Genomic DNA, 19,487 nt, shown 5'->3' with positions numbered 1-19,487 from the left:
AAAAGTTGCCCACACTGTTGCTATCGTTCTTTTAACATCAGCTAGCAACGTTCCTTCGGGAGTTATTGTTCAAAACAATAACCCTGTAAGGATAGAATAAAAGGTCTTGGAAGCCTATCGTGTAAAAAGCAAGTCGTTATACCCAGGGTACAATGACGAGGGGAGGATGCCTCCATCAAACGGTATAACCGAGTTTAAGACAATAACCTCGCGGTTTTGTCTTGGCTAGAGCGCATGCTCCAGGATGGCTTACGGCCTTCAAAGAATTTTAAACAACACCCATTGGAGTTCTGTAAACACTTCTCAGGAACGAGTCTCCTGAAAAGGGTGACGTCTCGAATGTGGGAGTTTGCTTCAAGAATGCCAGACATAATTGCCATCGACCACTTTCCCAAAGAGGTTGCCATCGAACGCTTTCTCGCTAGTGAGAAAAACTACTTACATTTTTAGGGGTTTATTTCTCGCCCTCCATCAGACACAGAGTCTGTTCAGGCGGGCCTTGATGTGTGAAAATAATTTCTTTCCAGTTTATATTTCGCTCTGTATCTTTTCAGTTATTCACTAGCATTTGTATTCAGGCTTAATAGTTTTCAGATCACTATTATAACACTTTCCAAGGAGATAAGTCTTCAGGTTTTCTTGAAAGCTGCTACCGTCTAAATCAGGCAAGGCCTGCCAGGGAAATGAACTGGAATGTAAAGAAATTTTTATTCCTCGCTCATTTCCGTCTGCCAACCAAACCACTCGAAGTGGGAAGGGAAGAAAAATGACGGTGGTTCGTTCGAAAACGAAAGGATCGGTGCTGGCGAAACCAGACTAGCTGATATAGTAATCAGTTGGGAGCGTAGAGTGACGTAACAAGTCACACCTTTGGAAGGCCCATCCTATAGAGGGGGGGGGAGGTCAACCATAGTGTTTTCAGAAACCTCTGGATCGCAGAAACCGAGAGATTCAGACGAGAACCTAAGAGTTCAGAATCTATTTGTGAATATTTTTCTCACGACCTCAAGGAATGCTGTGCCGAGAACCCGCAAGAACTCTGTCGCTTATTCCTGACGGAATTTTCAGGAATCGTGTTACGTGACCAGGACCCAAAAAAACTGTGTCATAGTTACCTGCAGAGATTCGTAAGCCCTTAGGCAGCAGGCATCCCTCTGCCATCATAGTAAAAACTCTTGATGACGATGGGCGTGCACGAACAATTCACGGGAAGAGAGTTCGAAAACTCTGTCATAAGAGTAAAACTCTTGTGCACTCATGAACACTTTGCGCAACGAGAGTTCGAAAAACTCTGCCATAAGAGTTGTTCGTGCACTTCAACTGATTGCGTGCGCCTAGTTGTTCGTGCGCGCCACATATCCATTCTAACAGCGGTACTTGAAGAAGGCGACTTAATTCGTCCACCAACACGTTCATTTTCCCTTGAACAAATCGAGGGATCCGCGTAACCTGACCAGGTGTAACCACTTTCCCAGAGGAGTCAACGCTCGCGTAAATACTTGCGGTGCTGTCAAGAGGCCGAAGCAAAGAGCTCGAAACTGGTAGATCTTCCCCATGAACACAAACTGACGATATTTCCTGGAGTTCTGATGAATCAGACTGTGGAAATATGCGTCCTGCATATCTAGGGATAACATCCATACCATCCAGTCCCCTTGACGAAGGGATTCTAACACTGAACGAGTCGTTACCATATTGAAATTGGTCTTCTGGACGAACAAATTCAGTGTGCTTACATGCAGTACGGGCCTCCAGTCCCCCGATGACTTTGGGACTACGAACAGACAGTTGTAAAACCCTGGGGATGGTCTGTCGCTTATCTCCTCTATGACCGCCTTCTATACGAGAATCTCTATTTCTCTGGTTAAGGCTACAAACTTCTCCGAGCCTGGCGAGTAGGCGGGTAATGTGATGGGAACATTGGATAGAGGCGGAGTGTCTTTGAAAGTTAAGGAGTAATCGAATCGGAGGAGTTGTGTCACCCTGGGATCTTGGATGATTTCGTGTCGGGTTTGGTCGAGGACTTGATTGGGTGTCGTAAATTAAATCGAGGCCTGACGAACGGTCTAGACCTACCCCCTCGAAAAGGTTTCTTCTGCACAAGTGATACCGAGGTGGTAGTCGCCACAGTCAAGGGTTTAACTCACTTAGAAGACTGCAAGCAAGTCATTAGTAGACTTCTTCTCTAGTGTGGAAAGAATCTTGGTCACTATTTCTTCTGGAAACGGGTGATCCTTGTCGAGAGGAGAAAACTAAAGGGGGAACTTCTGAGACGAAGCTACTCCTTTCAAAACAAACGAACACCAGAGCTGTCTTACCTTGAGAGTCTTGAAGGCAAAGAGAGAGGCCAGTTCATCGCAACCATCCCGAACTGATTTGTCGGCACATGACAAAACCCCAAGCCAGTCCGATGCCAGGTCTTCCTGAAAAGTAGAGCAATCCTTTATTTTCGTAGCGAGAGCTCCGATCGTCCAGTCCGAGAAACTCAATTTCTAAAATCTTGAAAATATTCCTTACCAAATGGTCCAACTCGGGCGATGTAAAGAATATTTTAGCTGTTGCAAACGCAGATCTCCTATTTACATCCACCAAGCCACAGCAGTCCCCCTGAGAGGAGGCAGACATTCCCATAGAAGGGGCTTCCCCGGTTACGTAGAACCTATAGCTCTTCTTAATAAGTTTCAACGGAGGATAGGCGAAAGTTGCTTTCCCAAGATCTCTCTTGACCTTCAACAAAAATTCTATATCACGAAGTGAATGTTTAGCAGCCTTGGAAAGAACGAGCTTCGAGAGAAGAGGATCGAAATTCTTCTTTCTCATCAGGAAAAAGGAAGCAGGCAACCTGGGAGCAGCTGCTACTAAGTAATCCGGGTACATGTCGAGAAGGTAGCGTAAAAGCTTCAAATAACACAAGAGAGGAAAAGTGTCCGCTTCTAAGTCCTCCTCGTCATACGAAGAGATAGGCGATAGAGACGGTTCTTGATTCGACTCATTGTTCTTCGTACATTGTTTATTTTCTTTCATCCAGTTCATCAGTTCTTGCAACTGTCGACGTAACGAAACTAAATTCTCTTCTTCTAGTATTGAAGTCGAAGCAACTGGAGTCGTGGATTTCGACACAATCACCACCGGTGTCGCGCCAGTCGAATTATCTGTCGCATGCGAAGTCGAAGGACAAGTTTCGACAGTTTGATGAGTCAATGATCTTGATGAACTCGGAATCGGTCGTTCCACAACCGAGTCGAAGACAGCTGTCGCTGTCGTAAGAATACGAGGCAAAGTCCACGTAGCTACGCTACACGACGGACGAGCGGTATCTACTTCTCTGTTCCTTTTCACAGGAGGCAAAGAGAACACCTCTTCAGTCGAACGTCTCTTCAACGGACATGAGACTGAAGAATCACGCCACTTACGACATCTAACCGAAGGCGAATCACTCGACTTACGACGTCTAACCGGGGGCGAATCACACGACTGTCGATAACTGATCACCAAACGACACACCTTTCCAATGGTGTTTAGTCAAATCCTGCTGTCGAACCACAGGATTGACTGAGGAAGAGACTGTCTGTGGGCAAACCCCGATAGTCTCTCTTGGACCTCTGGTATGTCTTCTCCCCAAGGCGGGGGAGCGGGACAGTGACCTTCATCTAAGAACTATCGGGACAAACAGCCACCCCCTCAGATGCACTGAACTGACACTTTTCACTTTACTAGAAGTCTTTCCTATGAGAGACTTTACAGATAAACCTAACTGCATCACCGTATTAGCTATTACATCAAATTTCTTTTCAAATTTAGACTCAAGGCTGGCAACAGTATCAGGAGAAACTCTACGGGAAGTTGGCAAAGGAGTTACAGGAGCAGGAGTAGGAGTACTCAAGATCAAAGACATAATAAGAGGAGGAGAAGGAGAAGGAATAGGATCAGGAGCTTCGATAGAAGAAGCCGAAGGAGTAAACTAGTCTTACTTTCAGCTCTGAGAGCCGCCTTCCTCTTCTTATCCTTAATTATCTTCCCCGAGTGAGAAACAAAAACTTTTCACTCCGATCCTTGCATTCATCACAAGTAGATTCTCTAGAGCACTCACAACCCCTAAACTTAATTCACTTAGTGTGCGAATCATAAATTAATTTAACTAACCTAGTTTTGCACCTACCGGCGCAGGTTTGCCAGTTTGGTCTTTTTTCCAGGCCAAAATACCTTGATTTGGCCTTTTTAAAAAAAATTGGTTGGTCGTTAGCAATATGAAAAAAGACGAGTCAAATAATACTGTATATTTGGCCTTTTTCTACTGATGTGTTGGCCTTTTAAAACTTCTGTTGATTAGCAGTTGCCTTTCCTCATTTAGAAAACCTGGCAACTCTGTACCGGCGCAAAACCTAACTACTGAAGGACTTGAGTCCGAGATGATGGTAAGACCACAAAATTGCAGAAAAGAAATTCAGCTTCAATCCTACAAACACGGAGTTGAATGCTTTACCGATATTGGAGAGATAATACTTCCCAACAAATGAAGAAAAAAGTCTGCACCGACCACCGATGTTCACCAGACGCCGGCAGAGAATATTGATGTTACCTGTAGCTCCCTCGAGTAGAGGGAGATGACGTCACCTACATCAGCGATGGCGGCGCCACCGCATTAGTTTTGAATCTTTTGTCTGCCGTCGTAGGGAACCTACAGCTATATAATTGTTCGGTAAGACACTGCAATAAAAGATTTATTTTAATGTTATTGAACTTCTCTTGTAGTTTTTCCTTTCCTCACTGGGCTATTTTTGCTGTCAGAGCCCTTGGGTTTATAGCATCCTGCTTTTCCAAATAGGGTTGTAACTTAGCAAGTAATTATAATAATAATGTGGCTGTCAGCATAGATTGTGTCGTGGAGGGAGTACTCTTAGGATCTCCAGCAAGAGTCGCAGAAGCATCAGCTGGGCAAGACTGCCGACAACGAGGACTGCTCCGAAGAGTGATGGTGTGGAATGGACGAGACTATTTCCTCTCGGAGGGATCTCCCAAAGGGGAGATCTACAGGTGAAGGAAGTCTTTCCCGTGGACAGGAAAAGAAACCGTCTGTTGCCGCTGTCGGCTCTTCTTCCGCAAGAAGGAAGATTGCTAAATAAAAGCTGGAGGGGGAAGCCTCCCTTAGAAGTGGACCAGGTGAATGAAGTCTCTCCCATCCATGGGAAGAGTGACCAACATCTGCAAAATTTGCATCTCCAGGAGACTTGAATGACAGTACCATTCAGGCTCTGACTAGAGGACGAGTGGTAGAGCATGTGGCCCCACCCCCTTTTTTGATGCCTCCAAAGAAGCGTCAAAATCGGGGAAGGGAAAGAAGTAGTTGACTCCTCGGACAAGATTCTCATCTGTCAGCCTTCTCAAGCCAGCCTCCTGGCCCGGTGCTGATACATCGGGGATCTGGCTCCCCTTGAAGAGGTTGAATTCAATGGAGACCGATTCAGGCTTGACGAACCAGAGTGAAACGACCATACGAGACGTAAACAATGCTGGAAAAAAGTGCATCTCAAAGAAGGAAGAGCTATCACCATCCTCCACCTTTGGACCCCATCGTTCTGCGGAAAACTTCTGCAGGCTGATGACAAAGAACATGTCTAAGGATACCCATCTCTGATAAGGATGATGGGATATCTCTCAATTTACCCCAATCCTCAAATTATGGTAAACTCAAGAGTTGTCTCATTAAGCCACCAAGGCTGCTAGGGTAAGCCAGTCATCCTGAAGTCTTCGGAAACCGAGGCAGATCCTGTAAGACCACGTTGACACTAGGGTAAAACCCTCGTGAAAACGTGAGGTGTTATCGAACTGCATCGTACCTTGACATGCAAAGCCTGTATGAACAAAAAGAGAAATGACTATGTCCAGGAAAAACTATGAATATGAGTCCTAGTGGTAGAACAACTGTGTTCTACCTGCCCAATGGGGGCGCCTGCGTAGCTAGAACAGGTCTTATCCTCTAAGACTTCGGCTCATAAGGTAACCACATATCAAGAGTGACGCAAGGGAAGAGGTAGTGGGCGGAAGTGCCAACTTTGCATTGAGACACATGGCACTTGAGCTACTCCGTAGTAGAAAAGAAGTACTAGTGGAGGGAACGTGCCAAGGACTGGAGTAGGTCAAAAAGCCTGCCAAACGTGTATACGCCTATAGATAGTAGGTTGGCCTGGGCACCAGCCACCCATTGAGATACTACTACTAAAAAGTTATTGGGTCCTTTGACTAGCCAGACAGTACTACATTGGATCCTTCTCTCTGGTTACGACTCATTTTCCCTTTGCCTACACATACACCGAATAGTCTGGCCTATTCTTACCACATTCTCCTTTGTCGCAATACATCTGATAACACTGAGATTACCAAACAATTCTTCTCTCGTGGAGTTAACTAATGCACTGTAATTGTTCAGGAGTTACTTTCCTCTTGGTTAGGGTAAAAGACTCTTTAGCTATGGTAAGCAGCTCTTCTAAGAGAAGTACACTCCAAAATCAAACCATTGTTCTCTAGTCTTGGGTATGCAGTGCCATAACCTCTCTACCATGGCCTCACGCTATCTTCGGTTAGAGTTCTCTTGGTTGAGGGTACACGTGGGCACACTATTTTATCTTATTTTTAATTGTTAATTCCTTCAAGTTCCTTGTTTGCTTTCATCACTGGGCTATTTTCCCTGTTGGAGCCCCTGGCCTTATAGCATCCTGCTTTTCCAACTAGAGTTGTAACTTAGCAAGTAATGATAATAATAGTATGCAGGCTCTGAGCATGTGAACCAAAAAACCCAATTTGTGTAAAAACATCAAGTTCCAAGAGGTAAGCGGGGTATTAAACACCCAGGTTAACACTTGTGCTTTACTCAGCCCAGCGATGGAGAGTGTTGGGTTAGGTTCCAAAAGGGAACGTGTGCTAAAATCCTTCAACTACATGTGGGAAGAGTTATCTAAGTATTACAACAAGAAAAGACTGTGGGAAGACAATTTATGTCATCTAGATGAAGATACTCTCCAATACCTGGAGAAGCAAGTGTGTCTCACTGAAGAGAGTAGTATGCTTAATTGAAGTGAGGGTCTCAGTCAGAACATTGTCACGGAGAGCAACTTTACCTTGGAAGGATCCTGACCAGGAGTGTGACGATCATTCGCTGTTCACTGGCGATAGCCAAGTTGCCAGACGGAGAGCTGGCTAGCAAACGGCGAGTGACAATCATGAGCTGGCAAATAGCGAGCTGAAGAGTGCCGATCGCAAACTGGCGATTGGTGAACAGGCAGGTGGCGCACGGTGAGCTGGCGAACAGCGAGTAACGATCATGAGCTGGCGAACAAAAAGTAACGATCATGAGCTGGCGAACAGAGTGGAGCGTGACGATCATGGACAATCATGAGCTGATGGTGTAGCTGTAGCAGGGCTTGGAGCGGCGAATCTGTTGGCGAGACAAGTCTAAATAATTGCTGGGCGACGAGGTCTGCTCCTGAAAAGGGAGAGCGGGGGATAGACGAGTCCAACACTCCTGTGGACGGGAAAGGCGATCAACATCTGCCGCCCTTGTTGGCAACTCCCCAGCAAGGAGGAAGATTGCCGCTGCCTACGTAACAAGGGAGAGGGTCATCGTCAGCAAAGAGGAGCAAGACAAGTCAAGTCCTGGGTAGGGAGCAAGCGATCTTCTCTCCAATGAACTAGCAGGGAGCAAGTAACATTAACATCTGAATGGAGGAGAATTCACACAAGGCCGCTCTCCTAAGGTGGAGGCCAGGTTGCTGCAGATGAGGCCACCAGCCTACGATTGTCAGGCGTTACAGGAGGAGACCTTAAGATAAGGTTTCTCCACCCTTGAGAACGCTGCACTACGCCGACTTAACAAACAGCAACATTCACACTCTAATAATAAAAGAATGTTATATGTATATAATATATATAAACATTACACGAATATTTAAATATATACAGGTAGTGCCCGACTTACGACCTATGCGACTTATAACGGTTCGTCTTTACGACGATTTTTTTCAGGGTGATGACGTCACAAGTCTATGGAAATAGGACGAATATTTCCCGAAAATAATCTATTTTCTTGTATGAAAATAAACTGATTTATCTTGGTAAATTATTATTTTCTTTTATTGTTAAAAGCAGTATCTATTTTCAGTAAAAAAATACATTAATAAAAGTTTTCATATGTCGAGTTCATATTATATATGTATGGTGACGTCATATCACCGGCGGAAAGCGACCGGACAATACAGTGATTTCCTTCCAATAGGCTAACGATTAGTATTAGTACTGTATTCCCATTATCAGAATATTAGGTAACGATAAAAACTATTTTGTGGGTCTGTATCGGTTGTCATGTGTACTGCGTAGCGTAAATTTGACCGTGTTAGTTTTATTTAATCTCTGATAATAGATTGGTATTTATCTAAAGAAAGTATACCAATAGGACAAATATTTTCTTGAAAATATATTTCCTTTTACATTATAAAAATGAAATACTTTTGCTTGGTAAGTTAAGTATTTTTTTTTATTTCTTGCAAGAAAAAAAGAAAATGAAATTGCATATTTTTCAAGTCATTCTTCGTAGAGTTTACGTCACGTGTCTTGTGACGTCATGTATTTGGCGGAAGCGCACTGACAAACCGAATGATTTCCTTTCATTGTGTTACCGAGTAATCTTATTACAGCATTCCCATCATCAAAACACCGAGTAACTAAATCAAGTGTTTTAGTGGTCTGTATCATTAGTTATGAGATTAGTACAACTTACCGTAAATTTAAGAAAAAAAAAGTCTGATGACGTCATATTTCTGGCGGAAGGCGAGAGGCAAATCAAGTGATTTCCTTCCGATGTGTTACTATTCCCATAATCGAAACATCGAATAAAAATATATAGAATTTTTTAATTATGTTCAAACAAATGTGGAGATTTAACAGAATTAAAAATTAAAATACGGAGAAAGAGAGAGAGAAAATGTATTCCTTTTATAACTAATAATAAGGTCTATAAACGAACTGTATGGAAAATGTGATACCCTATAACATATTGGCACTGTTGTAATATTCATTATGAAGAGATTTCTAATGTCAAGAAAATTATATAAATCAGTGTTATTCATACTATATGTGAGCATAATAGCAATACGGCAGCGTGACCTTGAGATCAGCTGATGCCAACCGAAAGTAAATCAAAAGTATTTGTTGATTATTGATATGATCAAGAAATTGAAAGATAAAATATAAACGTGCTTTAATAAACCACAATTAAACACAATAATGTCTAATGAAATATGTAGGCTTAATATTGAACGAAAAATTTAATGCTGTATGAAGCTTTAGTAATGAACTACCCGTATGCGATTGTGAGAGCGAGCACATACACGCACAGAGAAGGAGCTACAGCGATTTCGCATACCTAATAATAAGACGAAATGTATGGAAACTGATTTCCTGTAACATATTGGTGCTGATGTAATATTCATCATGAAGATATTTCTAATTAAAAAAAAACTAAAAAATTGCCATTCGAATGTGCGCCATATTTTGATAAGGTAGGTAGCTGCACTTTCAGATCAGGCTCAGCTCATCATAACCAATGATTAACAAAATTTTAAGTAATTTTTGACGGGTAAAATGCTTCCAAAATTGAAAAATAGATTACAAAAATGCATTCAGAGCACATGATATCCTTTGAAACAAGATAATGGAATAATGATAGACAGTAAGACAATATTGATGAAATATGATCGAGATGATTGTCGAATTATAACGCTTCATAATAAACCTACGGAAACTTTACTTTTTTAGTTCAACATATGACGAACTCGACTTACGACGTGTCTCCTGGTCCCAATCTCCGTCATAATTCGGCGACTACCTATATAAAAACACAAGACGAAAAAACAAAAAAGTCATAAGCCAGTAAAACAGTTGAGAGGAGAGGGACGAACGTCCATCCTCTCTGAGCCAAATGAAGAAAAAAGTGATGAAACAACACAGGTGTGTATGTGAGTGGGGTGGCCAACTACCCCGCCTACGCTCCCCGCTAACTAGCAGTAGGGTAGTCCCACCTTGCTTAAAAAGTCTTTATGGCTAGTCTTCCAACTTCGTCAAAAGATAATACATTACCTATCAATAGCAAGGGTTTGTATTCAAGTGTCGGAAAAAACGTATCTACTCAACAATCATGCCACTTCCAGTTTATCATAGACTTTGTTTTTCTTCTTGCACAAGGACTGTAAATTGAAGCAATACATAGGTGAGTAAGGATAGATGACAGTGCACTTTGGTTCGCTTACAAGCTCTGCCACTAGGTAATCACAGGTTTACTTTAATGTGGTAATTTTTAACAAGTTTTAATTACCCTTACGGACATGGCTGTAGGGGACTTGAATATATTGGATGTTTAGTATTTAGTTTAGAACTATAGTTAATCTTAGAAAGTTTAATTCTCATATTACATACATCGCTATGTCTCAGGAGGGACTGTTATATATCTCTATCTCTCGGAAGGTGCCCTTACATAGGATCTCTATCCTTCCGTAGGTATCATTACATATACTAAGCATTTTAGCCATGAACCTCAACATGTGCACAACATTAACGTACCTAATATAAACAATATCAGTGTTAGGACCTATCGTGTTGGAAATCATTTGATAAAACTAACTCATTACATTCAAAAGGTAGGTTTTGATATCGCTTTTTCATCAAAATATTCTGGGACAGCTGTTTCGAAGCTAAACAGCATATAACTTTCAATTCCTGTTGAATATGAGTCGTTAAATAGTTATTTTCAATAAGAATGGCTACTTGGTTTAAAGATTCATGAAATTGTTCAATTATAAATTAGTTTTATTTAGTTTCTAGGATTGATCATTTCTTTAACCTTGTTATAGAATATAATGACATCTTAGAAGTTCATCATTACAATAACTAAAAAGGAAATCTTTAATTAGTAGTTTGCAAGCTAATTTACTCATGGCTTAGGGCAAGAATATAGGTAGTCATCGACTTATGACCGAGAAACGGGTCGTAACTCAGTCGAACTCAAAATGTGAAGTTTCCATAGATTTATTACGTAGTGTCATGATGCTGTTTAAAGGCTGCTCATGAATGGCAGAGGCAAGGGACAGTGACACTGCCCAATCAAACAGGACAATGACCTAAAGACTGACCATACTACATCTGATCAGCAGCAGAAGCCCCACTCTCCACTCAAGCTAGGACCAAGGAGGGCCAGGCAATGGCTGCTGATGACTCAGTAGATAAACCTATAGGCTCACCCAAACTCCTCATCCTTGGCTCACATGGATGGTGAGGTAACAGCAACCAAAGGAACTAACAAGTTTAAGCAGGACTCAAACCCAAGTCTGGCTATAACCAAACAAGGACACTACCACCAGGCCACAGCCCTGTTAATCATATTTTATCAATATTTTCTTACTCTATATAATTATTTCAATTCCTTGGTTAAAAAGATATCATATGGTTTATTAAAGCCTTTTTGTATTCAATACTTCAATTTAGAAACCATTTTAACAATTAACTATCACCAACAATTTTGTTTTGTTCACCTTTGATTGTGATCAGCTGATTTCAAGGTCCTGCTACAGTATCGACAATATGCACACATACTAATAACAAGAAGTATCGTTAATATAATTTCTTAACTTCATTCAAAATATCATCATAATGAATATTACATCGGTACCAATATGTTATAGGATATAGGTTTAACTGTGCCACGCCCAAATTTTAGCCCATAAAAAATGATTTTATATCTCTCCGATATCATGCGAGTTCCTTTTTCGAGAAACTAAATTACAATAGACGAACCTCCTTCACTCCATTTCTTTATCCAATCTTATAGTTAAATAGGTTAAAAAATAAGAGAATGATAAAAGCAACATAATAATCATTGCATAAATACATACAGCTGCCACAACAACCAAACAAAAACCAGCTGTTTTGTCACAGAATTGAATCAGATAACAGTTGTTTTTCTCGTGTATTAATCATCGTACGATAGTAAACAATTCCCATAGTTTTTACAAAGTTGTTACTATTACAAGCTACGCTATAAGTTAATAGCATAAGGGACATTTCTACATTATACTTTTATTGGCTATGGAAAAACGATCAAGAAAATATACTGTCAAATATATAAAACAAGATGTAGCTTCAGGTGATAAAACAATGTTCATCGCTGCTATTCTGTTTGGAATCGGGGAAAGCCGAGTCCAAAACTGGAGGAAACAAAAAGAAAAATTGGTGGGAACTTATAAATGTGCACATCGCATAATTAAATGTAAATGCCGAATATGAAAAAGTGTTGAAAAACAAAAAATAATAGTTTTGTTATATCACGATATAAGTAAGTTTCTAAACTTTATAATCAAGCATCACAGAGCTAAAAACTATAAATTATCGTGCAGTGGCAACATGGATGAAACTGGTTACCTTCTATTTATGCAATTGACAATAAATAAAATATGATAGAAGTAATTCAAAGAAAACCAAGCTAGTATGCTAAATTAAAAGATAGTTGAAGCCATCTGTTCTTTTAGGAAATAAAAATATTTTTTTTGGCAGTTTGCCTTAATCAGCTAATTTGGAAAGCATAGATCTAAGTGTTGATCAAGTTATAAGCAATGGAAAAGACTACAAAGATTGCAACTGCCTACGTTTTTATTTCTAAACTTGCATGATACACGAGTGTAAACTGTAGCTTTTATTTGTGTCTGTCGAAAAGAAATCACTTGATTTGTCCGCTCCCATTCCGCCAAAACTATGATGTAACCACACTTGAGACGTGAACTCAGCAAAGAATGACTTGCGAAATATTTAATAAAACCAATTTCTGTTTTTCTTACAAGAAGTAAGGGAAAATACTAACCTTCTATGTATCTTTCATAAATTAAAAGGAAATAACCATAATTTCCAAGACAATATTTATCCCATTAGTGTACTTTCAGTATATAAATATCAATCTACCATCAAAATGAAAAAAAAAAAAAAGGAAGAAATTAAACGCATAAAATATGAGATTCTGTCCTAGTTGTAGAGTGAAAACTGCGGTACGTAGTAGTGCATAACCGATAGACGTGAAATACTTTACATTGTTACTCAATACAGTATTTCGATTATGGGAGTACTAATATTAATCAGTGGCCCATTGAAAGGAAATTACTTGATTTGCCCCCTCACTTTCCGCCAGATATACAATGTCACCAGACAGGATATGACCTTGACAAATCTTAAAACTTTTCTTAATGTATTTTTTTTTGGATATGACCTTGACAAATCTTAAAACTTTTCTTAATGTATTTTTTTTTATTTAAAATGGATACTGTATAATATTAATAAAAGAAAATACTAACTTATCCAGAGAAATTAGTTAATTTTCATAAGAAAAGAAATTAGTTAATTTTTATAAGAAAAGAAATTATTTCTACAGAAATATTTGCCCTATTAGCGTACTTTTTATGACAGACTTTTGACGTCATCACAGTGAAAAAAGGGGTTATAAAGTCAAACAGTCGTAAGTCGACAACTACCTGCATTTGGTAATAATATAGGAAGTGTTATTGAAATAATTTACTTGGCAGTTAATTCCAATGTTTCAACTGGGCCAAAATTAACAACATACCTTATAGTTTATTTGACTTTAATAAATAGTTCATGTTAAACACCAATTGAAAATACTTTTAAAATCTATAAAGCAAGTGAGGCACTACACCCTACATAACCTTATCGGAGAAAAATATTAAATGGGTTAATAGTGGAACTTATAAGAAAACTGTACAGTACAACCAGTCATTCCAACAAGATACGATGAAACCAATTTAGCGACTCTTTATACAAAGAAAGAACCATAAGTCTGAGGGAATCATACGAGTTGTCCAGTTGACCACAAAACAATAACATTTAAGGAGACCTTATTGTACTAGCATAGGAATAAAATGTTGTATTTAGATTAACATTTTGGAACATACTGCAAGTGATAAGAGGTTTAGAGGTACTTTCTTTAATGAGAAGAGAGAAGTAAGGACTCAGAAGACTATCTCGGGTCTCCAACCTCTCAAAATTGGTGCCTAAAATAGCAGCTAGAAACAGGCGAGTGTGAAAGTTACGTTGCACAAGGGTACATGTAAATAAAAATTTGAGGCTCTGGCGAGAGGATTTTGAACCTGGGATAAACCATGTATCACCATAAAAGTTACTGAATGGTGAACAAGATGATCCCTTACCAGTTTGATTATCAGTAACCTTAAAGCAGCAAATGAAAAACGATAAAACTTTTTTTAAACCTTCGTTATTAAGATAAGAAATGCACTGAACAAATATGGTAAAGATTACATTCTTTTTCGAATTCTAGTCAAGAGCAGAGTTCTTGAGTGAATACTGTAAAGAATAAGAGTAAAGTAGTTTGATTTTGAGTGATCAGTGTTTGAATCCTCTATACAGATAATCACTACAATCAATATTGAATATTTGCACCTAATTTCTCTTTCTGAAGGAGTATTCAATAAAACTCCCGAACAGCATACAAATTCAATCTATTAAAAATAGTAATGTGGGGTACTTCACTTTTGCAGAATTTTTCTCTGGAAACAGTAAGTAATACACTTGTGGCTTTTAACCTCTTGATTCTTGGCAGAGATTAATTTTGCAAATCAACACAACCCAAGGTCATATTTCCTAAGCTCTAATGTATACAACAGTTAAGATGAAAGTTGAGTATTTGGAAAAAGGCTTACTTTGAGAAAGTAGTTTTGTATAGATGATGAAACATACTAAACAATCGAGCTTGTTTCAAGGACACAGAGTCTGATGTCACAGCCATCTAGTCATTAATGATTTGTCAGGAAGTGTGTTTTATTTTTTGTGTTAACTTACAATATAGTACAGAAAGATTAATCTATAAGGGTGTCTCTTCTCTCCACCTTTCTTCTCCTTTAAGGAATTTAGTTTGAGGTCATGTATAGGGGGGACATAATCTTGTGAAAGTTTTGCTACACTAATATTTTAGTTCACTGGGCATTTGAGGAATTTTTATCCATGAATGGCACAATAGACCTAAATTCTGTTCATTCTCTTGTTCCTCCCTTGTATATATTCCTATTTAAAGATATTTGCTGTGTTCCTTCAAGTCTTACCTGCACTCACTTTTCCACTATTTACTGTGCCTCTGTTCCCCACTTTTTTGTTTCCATCACTGGCCCCCTGTGGCCGCGGGGGCATAAAAACAATTAGAATAGCGCCAACGTATCCTTGCGTGTCGTAAGAGGCAACTAAACGGGACGGGACAAGGGGGCTGGGAACCCCCTCTCTTGTATTATAATCCTGTGAGACATCAAAATAGTGGAGCTGGGGGGAGAGTGACTGCTCCCCACACTCTAGTTTTGGGGTGTTTGAATGTGCGTGGATGTAGTACGATAGAGAGTAAAAGATGTGAGATTGGAAGTATGTTTGGGAATAGAAGGATGGATATATTGGCTTTGTGTGAGACTAAGATAAAAGGGAAAGGTGAAGTGATGTTTGGTGAAATGTCTGGTAGTGTCTGGGATTGAAAGGGGAAGAGCGAGAGAAGGTGTGGCTTTATTGCTGAGTGAATGGATGACAAGTAAAGTAGTGGAATGGAAGGAGATATCATCTAGGTTAATGTGGGTGAGGGTTGGGTTGGGTAGGGAATGTTGGGCTTGTCAGTGCGTATGGGCCAGGTTGTGAGAAAAGTGAAGAAGAGCGGAATGAGTTCTGGAATGAATTAACTAGGTGTGTAGAAGGACTGGGTAGAAGGAATTATGTAGTGGTCATGGGTGACTTAAATGCTAGAGTGGGCGCTGGAGAGGTAGAAGGTGTCATTGGGAAGTATGGCGTACCAGGTGAAAATGAGAGTGGTGAGAGACTGGTAGATGTGTGTTGAGCAAGAGATAGTGATAAGTTCTAGCTTTTTCAATAAGAAAGATAAAAACAAGTATGAGGTAAGAGTGGCAAATGGAAGAGTGGTAGAAAGGGTGTTAATGGATTATGTGTTGATAACTAAAAGAATGTTTGGAAGATTGAAAGACATGCACGCGTTTAGGGGTATGGCTAACGGTATGTCTGATCATTTTTTGGTGGAAGGAAAATTAATTGTAGCAAAAGAGTGGGGGAATAGAGTAGGTGGATGTAAAAGGGAGCTAGTGAGGGTTGAAGAGCTAATAAAACCGGGGGTAAAAAGTAAATACAGTATCAAGAAAGGTTGAAAATGGCATATGACGAAGTGAAAGTAAGAGAAACGGTTAATTTAGAGGAGGAGTGGAAGTTAGTAAAAGAAAATTTTGTTGGGATTGCAAGTGATGTGTGTGGCAAGAAGTTTGTTGGAGGCAGCATGAGGAACGGCAGTGAATGGTGGAATGGAGTAGTGAAGGTAAAAGTGGAAGAGAAAAAGGGGGCTTTTGAAGAATAGCTGCAGAGTAATAGTGTAGAAAAGTATGAAAGATATAGAGAGAAGAATGTGGAAGTAAAGCGGAAGGTGAGGGAGGCAAAGAGGGCAGCTGACCTGAGGTGGGGTCAGGGATTGGGTCAGTCATATGAAGAGAATAAGAAGTTTTGGAAAGAAGTGAAGAGAGTAAGGAAGGCTGGTTCAAGAATTGAAGAGAGTGTAAAATGGAAATGGAAGGTTGTTAAAAGGAGAGGAGGCAAGGAAAAGGTGGGCGGAATATTTTGAAAGTTTACTGAATGTTGAGGATAATAGGGAGGCAGATATAATTGCTGTTAAAGGTGTTGAGGTGCCGGTGATGGGAGATGAGAATGAGAGAGGAAGTGAGGAGAGCACTAAATGAAATGAGAGTAGGAAAAGCATCTGGTATGGATGGTGTGAGAGTTGAGATGTTGAAGGAAGGGGGTGTGACTGTACTTGAATGGTTGGTGAGATTGTTTAATATGTGTTTTCAATGGTACCAGTAGATTGGGTTTGTGAGTGTATTGTACCACTATATAAGGGTAAGGGAGATGTGCATGAGTCTTGTAATTCAAGAGGTATTAGTTTGTTGAGTGTGGTGGGAAAAGTGTATGGTAGAATACTGATTAATAGGATTAAGGATAAAACAGAGAATGCAATCTTAGAAGTACAGGGTGGTTTTAGAAGAGGTAGGGGTTTTATGAATCAGATTTTTACAGTTAGGCAGGTATGCGAGAAATATTTAGCAAAAGGTAAGGAGGTGTATGTTGCATTTATGGATCTGGAGAAAGCGTATGATAGAGTTGATAGGGAAGCAATGTTGAATGTGATGAGGTTATACGGAGTTGGGGGAAGGTTGTTGCAAGCAGTGAAAAGTTTCTACAAAGGTAGTAAAGCATGTGTTAGGATAGGAAATGAAGTGAGTGATTGGTTTACGGTGAGAGTGGGGCTGAGACAGGGATGTGTGATGTCCCCGTGGTTGTTTAACTTGTATGTTGATGGAGTGGTGAAAGAGGTGAATGCTCAAGTGCTTGGACGAGGATTGAAACTGGTAGACAAGAATGACCATGGATGGGACGTAAATCAGTTGTTGTTTGCGGATGATACTGCACTGGTTGCAGACGCGGAAGAGAAGCTTGGCCGATTAGTGACAGAATTTGGAAGGGTGTGTGAGAGAAGGAAATTGAGAGTTAATGTGGGTAAGAGTAAGGTTATGAGACGTACGAGAAGGGAGGGTGGTGCGAGATTGAATGTCATGTTAAATAGAGTTACTTGAGGAGGTGGAAGTACTTGAGGTCTGTTGTTGCAGCAAATGGTGGAGTGGAAGCAGATGTACATCAGAGAGTGAATGAAGGATGCAAAGTGTTGGGGGCAGTTAAGAGAGTAGTAAAAAATAGAGGGTTGGGCATGAATGTAAAGAAAGTTCTGTATGAGAAAGTGATTGTACCAACTGTGATGTATGGATCAGAGCTGTGGGGAATGAAAGTGACGGAGACAGAAATTGAATGTATTTGAGATGAAATGTCTAAGGAGTATGGCTGGTGTATCTCGAATCACTGGCCTAACCTCTTCTACTTCATCATACAACTGCAAGGATTATCCCAAAGTTGCATCTTGTCTATTGGGAAAACTAAGTTCCAGGTCATGTAACAAACATTCCATAAACATTCAATCTTTTGGAGTAGAGGTCAAAGATCAATCTGAATGCATGTAATCAACTGCATACAACAAAAAACAAAATAGAAAACATACCTGGTTTCTTGTTAAATTTCTTCTTTCTTTTTTATTTGGTTGACAACCAGGACAAAGCCAAGGCTCAGGAGGTTCTTCAGTGAGTTGAGGACGCAAGCATCTCCAATGGTAACTACCCTCGCATTTGTCACATATTGCCAATGGAACAGAAGTATCCTGTGCTCTACAAACTTTACATTTCTGTGAAGGATTAGAGGTAAGATTAGTCTATGAGAAAATATTAGTGGTTTTAATATTGTACAAAGTGGAGAAAAGGTCTCTACCAACATTGTTACTAAATATTACCATTAATAATTTAACCAGACCACTCAGTTGAATTCTCAACTCTAACAAGCTGGGGCGAAGGGCTTGTTTTGATTGAATTTATCAAACCATACATAATTTTCTGCAGCTTCTTGGAAAATTAATGACTGGGTACAATGAAAATATTGAAGATTCTGGCAAAATTTCCCCTTCAAGATCTGTTTATAATACATTGTGGATTATATTTATATATATATATATGTACATATATAACCATGATTAAAACAAGTGTGACCAACTGAAAGACCGTAGTTACTAAAATGCATTTGATGTAAAACAATATTGAGGGAAAAAAAAAAAAAAATTAAATGTAGTCAGCATCCTATTTTAACAACAAAAATCAATTAAATTCTATACTGGAATAAAAAAAATCCTTATCATTAAGCTCTGACTGACTTTCAAACACCTTATAACAAGCTATCTGTAGGTCATAGTGATTTCATTATAAAGTTAATAATGAATCCCATTGAGTCACTTGTTGGACACAATGTAAAATGATTAAGCAAGTGGGAAAAATGTTAATCTACTGTATACCATACATTAATCTTTGAAAATGCTTACCTATACTGTGTGTATAATATATACAGTATACAGAATAATCATTATTAACCCGTAAGCAACATATGGTCTCTGCCCTTTACGCACCAGAGGGGGGAGAGGGGGGTTGACATTTCTTTAAAATCCAACCCCCTTCAAGATGTCTGCCAATCCATTTAAAGTACTGTGATGTCAGCATACTACCCACCAGGTTGGGGATTAAAGTTATATGATGTATAGTAGGTCTGTATTTTTTATGCAGTTAAGGCATAGGCATTTAGCTTGTAAAGGGATTAATCTAATTTAAAAATTGCAATGATAATGATTCACCAATAATGATTACTGAAGCTGCTAACACATAACGTTAAATAAATTCTATTCTGTACTTCCCATACTGGGTACTAGATAATGAGCAACCACCCCAGGATTAGGGGTATCAGTAGCCACG

At 39.6% G+C, this 19,487-nt stretch overlaps 1 protein-coding gene across 2 annotated transcripts in view; it reads right to left on the bottom strand.

The window, feature by feature from the left end:
- LOC137627248 (tyrosine-protein kinase BAZ1B-like) overlaps window positions 1–19,487 on the bottom strand; it is a 131,884-nt gene that overhangs the window by 24,727 nt on the left and 87,670 nt on the right. For both annotated transcript variants that reach the window (XM_068358330.1, XM_068358336.1), the window contains exon 21: window positions 18,200–18,379. In XM_068358330.1, coding sequence (XP_068214431.1) covers window positions 18,200–18,379 — 180 coding nt within the window. The remainder of the gene's footprint in view (window positions 1–18,199; window positions 18,380–19,487) is intronic.

Source organism: Palaemon carinicauda, chromosome 2, assembly GCF_036898095.1.
Source record: "Palaemon carinicauda isolate YSFRI2023 chromosome 2, ASM3689809v2, whole genome shotgun sequence".
NCBI lineage: Eukaryota > Metazoa > Arthropoda > Malacostraca > Decapoda > Palaemonidae > Palaemon > Palaemon carinicauda.
Note: the sequence above shows the minus strand (reverse complement) of the source record. Positions and strands in the feature narration are given on the sequence as shown.